This window comes from Zea mays, chromosome 4 (genome assembly GCF_902167145.1).
Source record: "Zea mays cultivar B73 chromosome 4, Zm-B73-REFERENCE-NAM-5.0, whole genome shotgun sequence".
Classification (NCBI taxonomy): Eukaryota; Viridiplantae; Streptophyta; class Magnoliopsida; order Poales; family Poaceae; genus Zea; species Zea mays.
Window position 1 is genome coordinate 170,321,693 of NC_050099.1, and position 10,021 is coordinate 170,331,713.

Here is a 10,021-nt window from a genome sequence, read left to right on the forward strand (position 1 = left end):
GAGGTTGGACGCAAAGAAAATGCATGCGAGAAAAAGTTATCTATGGGTGCAAGAGTAATGGACAAGGCTGGGGCTCTATACCTCTATGGAAGCAGTGATTGTCCTCAGTCATATTTTCTACCCACATCATGATCTTGCTTCTGTTTTCTTCGATTTATTACTCGCTCAGTATCTATCAAGTATAATCGTGTTCTAAAATATTTTTAGAAGCGAAATGAGGAGACTGAAACATCTGAATGTTTTTATGTGGAGAAAACACGTATAGTCTTCAAAGTTCTCTGATTGCTTCATGTTCAATCTTTTCTTGGCCCACACCCTTTCATGTGAATTAAATCAACATGTAGCGACTGCAAAGTAAATGAGGAATCTATACCATCTTTTACTGTGCTGTTGATAATTAACAGATGGTCTTCAAAGTTCTGTGATTGCTTTATTTATGTACCTTGTACCTATGGTATTCAAATGATGTTTGTCTAGTGCAGCAGTATTCTATTTTCTTTAACTATGGCATTTGAATACTGGTACCACTTATGCTTGAGTTTGAACTGTAGTATTTAGTCGCTGAGAAACAACATGAAGAGGTCTTGTGATCTGAAGATATCATCTGATGTTGATACATACATTCGCTACAGTAAACGAAACAACTTACGACGGCCAAAGCCGTCGGACATAAGCTGTAAACCGTCGGACGTAGCTTATGTCCGACGGCTTTGGGTTATCTCCGACGGTCTCTAGCCGTCGGACATAAGGCGTCAGAAATAGTGTTATGTCCGACGACAGCTGTCGGACATAACTTATCTCCGACGGCCGCAACCACCCGTCGGAGATAGTGACTGTCAATCGTTTTACCGGTCGACTGGTGGAACCCACAACTGTTATGTCCGACAGCCTGACGTCAGCCGTCGGACATAACAGTATCTTATGTCCGACGGCTTAAATATAAACCATCGGACATAAGTAGCCCTTATGTCCGACGGCTGACGCCAGGCCATCGGACATAACAAATTTTAGAAATTACACAAAATTCAATTTTTTAAAAAATCTGACATTTACAAAAACAAAACAGATTTCATGCAGATATACACATTCACAATCACAAATATACTCACATAAGTATTCACAATCACAAATATACTCACATAAGTATTCACATTCACAAATTTAACATAACGACATATAGTTCCAAATGGTTGCAACAAGTGTTTTACATCAACATATAGGTCCAAAATCAAAACTGACATTATTCGACGGATAGTCTTTCACATGAATAGTAATAGTTCCAATTTAAACACATTTGATGAACTATCACTCATATCCATCGCCTGGTTGGTTCGAGTTATAGCCACTTCCTCCGGCTGGACTCTGCGTGTTGAAAAGGTTGTTCACCCAAGAATGTGATGCGTCGTCTTAGCCAAGCGCACATGTCCATCGCCGCCGTAGTTGTAGAACGACTCAGTCCACGGTTTCCCCCGTTCCTTTCGGAAATGGCACGAAACTCAGGGGAAACCCACCATCTGCACAAGGCCCGATAACCCTCTAATCGGGTGGCCATCCACGGCACCGACACCTACATGAATTTTTTTCAATAAAGCAAATACATGGATTCGTGCGATATGAGATGCAACAACTTGTTTACCTCAAGGTATTGCTCCTCCGTAAGGTAAATTGATGACCACTCGGCCTTGGTATTTGGCATCGGTCGATCATCAGCACTTGCTCTGTACCATGCCTTTATAGCCTGAATTCGTGCATAGTACATTGCATCTGCAACGACATCGTTCGCGTTATACTCAAACACGTAACGAGCGTTCATATCATATGATCCATCGTCCGGCAACTTGTACCGTTTCTGCAAAAAATTAGTGTTATCATAAAAGCAACCATATATGGGATAACTAAATTAGTATAAACAATTCATACCCAGAATGCATCCCAAACTAGTGCCTGTGTGTTGCCAAACATTCTACAGACACCATAGCGATAATGCTCCCAAGTGGTGGCGGGGACAGACTCGCCACTAGGCAAAGTCACAAGACCAGGCCAGTGCAGACGAACAAGATTACCAAGGACCATGTTCACCTGCCTGTAGTGTCCTGTGCCTGTGAACGAGTCGTCGATCCAAGTCCTGCAAACAGAAAACAATGTAGAAATGAAAACATAAATTTCAATAACAATTAAGCAAAGGTATGTCACTCACTTTCCACTAGGCTTTATCAAAACCTGAGATTCGAGTGGAAGCTCTGGAGGTGGTCCAACAAAATGCAGCTTCCTCGTTCTCCTAACTCGAGAAGTTCTAGACCTAGCTGCGGAATCACCACCAGCCCTAGAATCCATGCCTGCAGAATACCCACCAGCATCGTCTCCAGCATCATCTCCCACATCATCTTCAGCATCATCTCTCGCATGATCATCTACCACTTGTTCCTCGATTTCAGCATCCTATGAAACAAGTAACTTACATCATACAATATTAAGTAACTCAAATAATGTAAATTAACAACTAACTTACATCATGTGGAGGCAAATGTTCTGCCAGCGCTCTGCGTCTGCTCATGGTAGAACCTGTGCCCTGAAAAACTGAATCCTCACCCCTCGAGCTACTCCTCATCCCAAGCAAACTACGAGCAATAGACCTCATTTTCTTTGACATCCTATTTTAACAAAAATAAGTTAGTACACAAATCGATAATAAAATAATGAAACAAATGAAATATATATATATATATATAATATTCAATAAAATCATGATCCATACTCGTCAATTGTAATTGTAATCAAAATCAGGGTCTAGTTGCTTTCGTCGATTCAATGGACGCAAGTAGCTTTCTTCTTTCTCGCTAGGTAACTTGATTACGTTTACTCGATTATTTAAGTAAATCACCCCTATATCTATAGGAAAGAATAAGTAAATTACGTAGTTCAACTAATAAACTACCACTAAGTAAACCAAAACAATGTCACGAGTTCAACTAATAAACTACCACAATAATATATACGAAATAACATATAATATATACGAAATAACATTGTCACGAGTGCTAAATTATATAAAATAACCTTATTTCCGAGGGCATAATAAAAACCCTCGAAAATTAAAAGTTTAAATTATCTAAACACCACTAAGTAAACTAAAACAAATTAAATTTATTACATAATCAAATTCCGGCCGTCGGACATAACAAGCTAAACAATATTAAACATACAAAAAAATTAATACTGAAAAAAGACAACTAGAAAATAATATATACATTGAAAAAATTAAAAATACTCACTTATCGGCTTGACGGCGGGACGGTGGTCGGTGTGGGCGGGACAGAGGATGAGTCGGGGTAGCCGGCGTCGGGACAGGTGCCGGGGCGGCGGCGGGCACGGGCACGGGCGGCGGCGGCGGGCATGAGTGGTGGCGGCGGCTTAAGCAGGCGACGGCGGCAGCGCGACAGCGATGGCTAAGCACGGCAGAGAGAGGACCAGATGCATAAATGAAACGGCGCGCGGTGCCTGGCCCACGTTAAAATATCTTATGTCCGACGGCTATCAGTTCGGCCGTCGGACGTAAGCTTATGTCCGACGGCTTCTCTGACAGCCGTCGGACATAAGACGCTATTTCCGAGGGCCAGCAGAGACCGTCAGACATAAGCTTATGTCCGACGGTCTCGTAGATAGCCGTCGGAGGTTAAGTGGTCGTCGGATGTGCGTCGTTTTACTGTAGTGATTCATGGTCTTCAAAGTTCTCTGATTGCTTCCTTTACCTACATCTTCTTATCTAAAATGATTCTGAGTTATGTTTAGTTTCTTTTCTGCCTGAAGCTATAGCTTTAAAATATGTCTTAACTAATAGCAATGAAGTTTTTTGTCACGAAGCAAAAGGAGGTCATATATGTTTTGAAGTATGCTAGTATGATGTTGATACATATTGGGGGGAATGTCTCTGCCGAAGGTCCTCAAAATTAATTAATACTGACAGTTTTTCATAATTTGTCTCACGAGTAATTAACATATGTTTGTCCAAAAATGAAGACCAACATGTTTGCCGCTGCTTCAGAAGAAATGACAATTATGTCCCCAACAATTCTTATAGATGTATGTATAGGTTTTGAGACTATGATAGTAATTTTACATTGAGTTGTATATTGAGTTGTCCATATAAATAGGTGAACAGTGCTCATGCACAGACCGAACATGATTTCACGGCATGCCGCCTAGCTCCACCTACGAAGCTAAGTTTACCTTGCTGGTTGTTGTCTATACTTATGAAGATATAATTGTATTCATTTACAATAAGAAGATAATACAAAGAGCACAGCTATGAAGATTTCTTTTGTGTATTTATGTGTTCTTTATTTCATTATGATTTCAATCTCAATAACGTTCTCAACAATTTATGTTCAAAGCTGAAGATAAATTGAAGGGGAGAAGGTCCCTTGTTTTTAATTGTTGTCTCGCTTTGATGTCTTTCAAGAATCAAAACGAGTGACCAACAATACACCCATCCATGGTCTTAAAAGTTCTATGATTGCTTCCTGTACACATTCTAGATCATCTTTATTGAGACCACACTTAAATTGTGGCCATCATTAAAAAAAGGCGCCTATCCTATAGGTTCACGATTTTTTTATTAATTATGCTTGAACTGAGTTTTAGTGTTTAAGAAGAGATGCCAAGCTACTAGTGATCGACTGCCAAGTGATCTCAAGCAACTGGGAGTGCATGGTCGTAGTGAAATCTTCATCACCACGATACCTTCACCTCTCTTTATTATTCCACTTTTACCTGCTCACCACTTTTCAACTCTGATCAACCCAACTCCTTATGATTTGATCAGGAAGGGGAGTCCCTTGCCAGTTTGGTAAAGGAGATCATGGGAGGTAGGAGGATTTTTTTATCACGAATATGTATCTAGAGGAAGAAGCTCCAATAGAGAACACCGACGTCACTGTTTTTGAAATAGACATTTCTTTTAGAATACCTCTTCGAATAGATATCTTTTAAGGAGTGATCTCATCAAGATTAGAGTAGGCATTAGTAACTGTCATACATGACCACGAACTGGGCATACACTTTGGCATAAAGAGTGTGAATGGTTGTCATGACAAGGCATCATTTTACTACATCGTTTTACCTTGTGTATGTGTTACGTCTCTAGATTAATAAAAAACACTAGTTCTTTTCTAATATTCTATTTATATTTCATGCTTTAACATGTTATTAGTACTGTGTTTCTCTATGCACTTGCCCGAAAAAGAGGCACGGGCCATTCCATAGGAGATAATGTCAGGCGACGAAAGGATTTTGTGTCGATTTGTTGCTTGTTCTGCATGAGGACATCAGCACTGACATCACCAAATTATGATGTATTGCTGCTTATCACGCCCAATTAGCGAAGTCGGCTCGACAGTTTAGCCAAGTTAGGCTAGGTGGGCAAGGATTTCCAACTGGTTCTCATGTCCATGAGCGCTTGTTCCGATTCAGAGAAAATGAAAATAATATATACAAACTCAATAATAGTTCTTTGCATCAAACATCAATCAATTCGATTTGGTTCTGAATGCTTCAGGTGGGCCTCGATTCAGCCAACTTCTTGTTGCATCAGAAGTTGTACTTTCTACTTTTTAAGTACTCTAGCCTAGTGGATAATTTGTATGTGAACGTTTGGATGGGGATTGGATAGGGAAATAAAAATGGGTTGAGACAAAAGGAGGGGGCATGAGATGGATGTAGTCTTTATTTATCTATCCCTATCTTTAATTCAATTATCCAAACATGGAATCAAATGATCCCACCCTTATTTCCCACTTCCTAAATTGAAGGCCACGTTGACTTGGAAAAATTTGGGCATAATCTGTTGTTAAGCTCTGCCACTATATTGAAAGAAAATAAGTTCCCTAGAAATATCAAAAGTGGATCACATTTTGAATAAAATGAATGCAACTAAAAGGGGCAAGAAAAAAAGGCTTAAACACGTGATCAGAATACATGGAACAAGCTTTTGACAATAAATATTATCTACTAGTGGCAACAAGTCGTTTTACAATATATGTAAAACGATACATAATATGCTAACAGAAAAGTAGATAGACCCACACAACATACAATTGTTTGTGCGTAACACAGCTAGGTTAGCCAGGACCAACTTTGGGGATGTCATAGTGCTCGCTCAGGTTAGCCAGGTACTGGTTGAAGTCCTGCATGCGGTCCTTGTACGACTTGTTTGCGACTTTGGCCATCTTTTTCATGTCGATCTTCTGCTTCTGTTCCATGTAGCGACGCTCTGCTGGTGTGAGATGGTCATAGTCAGAATGTGGGTTCCTTTCGTCTCCATTCTTATCAGATTCAGTCTGAGACGACTCCTCACGCTGGTACTTCTTCTTTTTCATTGCACCGCCATCCTTCACGTCCAGCGCTTTACCCTTCAGCTTCAGCCGTCCTCCAACGACGTTTTGATATTCCAACATCTTGATGTAAAAAAGAAATCTAATAAAGTTGTAGAGAGACTGCTAGAGACTGCTGTTGAGCACGAGAGATGGAACCGTGAAATTAGTAAAGAGACTGCCGAACCAAACGGCATTGCTCAAGAAATATATATTACCAAGGCAAACGGGATTGCATCGTTCAGAGTAGGGGTGGATATCGAGCCAGCTCGGCTCGTTATGGCTCGGCTCGTTATAGCTCGTTACTATAACGAGCCAGCTTGGCTCGGCTCGTTATACTAACGAGCTAAACAGCTGGCTCGGCTCGGCTCGTTAGGAAGCTCGAGCCAGCTCGTTAGGCTCGCGAGCCACACAACTAAATATAAAGATCTATGTACATAAATATATGTATAACCAAAAAATCATATTTTAAGTGTTTAACACTACAAACATGTGGCCATGCAATAATACAAATATTTAAGCACATGGCACATCCACACATGTCCATATCACAGATCATAACAACGAGAAAACAAGACTATGAGAGATGAGACGACACCAACGACTAGACAAACTTGTGTTGTGGCTTAGCTCGTTTGGCTCGCGAGCTAGCTCACGAGCTAACCCGAGCTGGCTCATTAGAGAACCGAGCTAGAATGCTAGCTTGGCTCGCTACAAAATTAAAACGAGCCGAGTTGAGCCGAGCTACTAACGAGCCGAGTGGAGCGAGTTATCGAGCCACGAGTATTTCGTCCAGCCCTAGTTCAGAGTGTCCGTGTCCGTGTCCGTGTCCGAGCCCGATCTCCTGTTCCACGCGGTGTCCGTGTTCGTGTCCAAGTCCGAGCTCCTGTTCCAAGCGGTTTTTGGCCGTTGAGCAGAGCACTCACCGTTGGGTCGTGGCGCGGCCCATCCTCGTGCGGTGCTGCCGTGCAAGGGCAGGTTCTCTCCTGCGGGCTGCGGTGCTGTGCGCAGTGGCGAAGACACCAGGGGGGCCGGGGTGGGCCTGGCACCCCCCAACGGCCCAACTAAGGTATACCACTAATGTATTCTAGAGCCCATTATTTTGCCATCAGTTTATTGTTTAGTAGTCTAAAACCCTTAATTTTTTCCCTAGCGCGCACGATCGGACGCCGCATTGTCTTCTTCTCTCCGTCTCTCGTTCTCTGGCAGCACCTGCGCTGAGCGGCTCTGCCGTCTGCGAACTGCGGCTGGGCTGGCAGGCAGCACGCCGCACTCTGCGGCTCTACGCGATCTGGCCGAGCGGCCAGCGGGCAGCAGGGACAGGGCGTCCAGCCGTGAGCTGTTCACCACCAAGCACCAGCCACCAGGCGTCCAGGCAGGTAGCCGAGTTTCTTAATTTCTTTGATGTTTGATCTAGCTAGGTGCCTAGGTAAAATAATAAATTAGATAATTACCATTTATCAGCTGTCAATTATGTTTATTTGGGGCATTGTGATTATGTAATTTTGCATCTACTTAATTTCAGCCAAGATGAAGAGAAAACTCAAGACAATTGATTGTTTTTCCAACGTGATAATCCTAGAGCTACTCCTATCGAAAATCCTAACCTAACCAATGTGCAAGATTCTGATCCAATTAATTTGCATACTGAGGCAGCTGAGCTAAATCAACAAGAGACTTTAGCCACGGCATTTGAGAGAGACCCTGGTGGCCTGGTAAACGTGTTCAAATTTTGAGGCTACCTTTTGATCAACAAGATGAAGCTCGGAGATTTTATATATCTGAGGGCCCATATCAAGTTATATTAGATGAGTACCCATTGAATGATGCATCTCATGCTCGTCGATTCCAGAGCAATTGGTTTAAACAATTTAGTTGGCTAGAGTATTCACCTCATACAGATCGTGCTTATTGTCTCCCATGTTTTCTTTTTTCAAAGAAACCAATTGGAAAGTATGGATCAGATACATTCACAGTCAAGGGGTTTAACAATTGGAAAAAGGTTAATGAAGGAAAGGAATGTGCTTTTCTAAAACATATGGGAAATTCTGGTTCTGCCCATAACTATTCTGTTGGATGTTTCAATAATCTGAAAAACAGTATGACTCATATTGACAAGGTGATGGTTAAAGAAAATGAGAAATTAGTTGCAGAAGCAAGACTAAGGCTTACGACTACCATCAATTCCATTAGGTAAAAAATAAGTTTGTTTTTTATGATGTTTATACATATGTATACATTATTATCATCATCATCATCTTAATAATTTAATATCTTAAACCTTGCATGTTGTGTAGGTGGCTAACATTTCAAGGTTGTCCATTTAGAGGCCATGATGAATCTCAGAATTCATTAAATCAAGGTAATTTTCTTGAAATGGTCAAGCTTTTGGCTTCATATAACAAGGACGTGAAAGGAGTTGTGTTACAAAATGCTCCAAAAAATGCCAAATACACTTCATCTGATGTCCAGAAGGAAATTCTAAGCATTGTTGCACGGAAAGTGCAAAAATTAATAAGAGAAGAAATTGGCACTAGCAAGTTTTGCATCATGGTTGATGAAGCTCGAGATGAATCTAAAAAGGAGCAAATGGCAATAGTCATCCGTTTTGTCAACAAAGAAGGACTTATCAAGGAACGTTTTCTTGACCTCGTTCATGTGAAGGATACTACTGCAGTGACTCTTAAGAACTCAATTTGTGTTGTCTTAACTGCAACAGGTACACAACTTCTTTCAACATGCAACTTTTATCATAAATGTTGTTAGTTCATCTACTAAGCGCAATGATGAGTTACTAGCTGCACAAGCTGAAGAAATAGCTCGTGAAATTGAATTGGGAGAGCTTGACACTGGACAAGGTGCAAATCAGATGAGCTCTCTACAGAGGCCAGGGGACACTAGATGGAGTTCCCATTACAAGTCAATTCAAAGCTTAAAGAAGATGTTTAGCGCCACAATTTCAGTCCTACGTAGTATTGCAAATGATCGTTCAGTTTCAAAGTATTCTCGTGGTGATGCTGCAGGTGCACTACAAATTATTGTCAAATTTGATTTTGTGTTTATTTTGCTCATGATGGAAAAGATTATGAAGATAACCGATGTGCTATGTCAAACACTCCAAAAGAAGTCAATTGATATTTTAAATGCACTAGATTCAGTTTCCAATACTAAAGTCTTACTTGGTAACTTGCGAAATGATGGTTGGGATCCTCTTCTTCAGGAGGTCAATTACTTTTGTGAAAAGAATGACATCGATATTTTGGATCTGAATCACAAGTATGTTTCCTTTGGCTAAATTATTGCACAATTATTATTCATATCATATGAATTGATCTTATTTGTATTTTATCACATTTGTAGGTTTGTTGATGTGACCAAATCTCGAAATAAGAATGATAACACCACCGTTTTTCATCATTATAAATTTGATGTGTTTAATGTTGCAATTGATCAACAACTGAATGAGATAGAAGATCGATTTGGTGGCCAAGCGACAGACCTTTTATCACTTTGTGCTTTCTTGAATCCAATACTTGGCTCTTTTGACATGGAAAAGGTATGCTCTCTAGTGGAAAAGTATTATCCTGCTGATTTCTCAAATCAAGAAAGAATGCAATTAGAGTGCCAATTGCCACATTTTCAACTTGATGTTT

General features: G+C 40.7%; 2 protein-coding genes and 2 non-coding genes across 4 annotated transcripts; 3 read left to right on the forward strand and 1 right to left on the reverse strand.

Annotated features, from left to right (window-relative positions):
• Window positions 1-208: 208 nt before the first annotated feature.
• LOC111591390 (small nucleolar RNA R160) lies at window positions 209-287 on the forward strand. Its single transcript, XR_004858025.1, has one exon. It is a non-coding gene; the product is annotated as a small nucleolar RNA R160 (small nucleolar RNA).
• A 66-nt stretch (window positions 288-353) lies between these two features.
• Window positions 354-430, forward strand: LOC111591398 (small nucleolar RNA R160). Its single transcript, XR_004858033.1, has one exon. It is a non-coding gene; the product is annotated as a small nucleolar RNA R160 (small nucleolar RNA).
• Window positions 431-6,116: 5,686 nt separating this feature from the next.
• LOC103654040 (protein FAM32A-like) lies at window positions 6,117-6,452 on the reverse strand. The gene has a single exon (XM_035967395.1). The coding sequence runs from the start codon at window positions 6,450-6,452 to the stop codon at window positions 6,117-6,119; it is 336 nt and encodes a 111-aa protein (XP_035823288.1).
• Window positions 6,453-7,896: 1,444 nt separating this feature from the next.
• Window positions 7,897-9,742, forward strand: LOC103655667 (zinc finger MYM-type protein 1). Its single transcript, XM_020552226.1, has 3 exons — window positions 7,897-8,561; window positions 8,666-9,087; window positions 9,729-9,742. The coding sequence occupies exons 1-3, from the start codon at window positions 8,407-8,409 to the stop codon at window positions 9,740-9,742; spliced, it is 591 nt and encodes a 196-aa protein (XP_020407815.1). The 5' UTR covers window positions 7,897-8,406.
• Window positions 9,743-10,021: the final 279 nt, after the last annotated feature.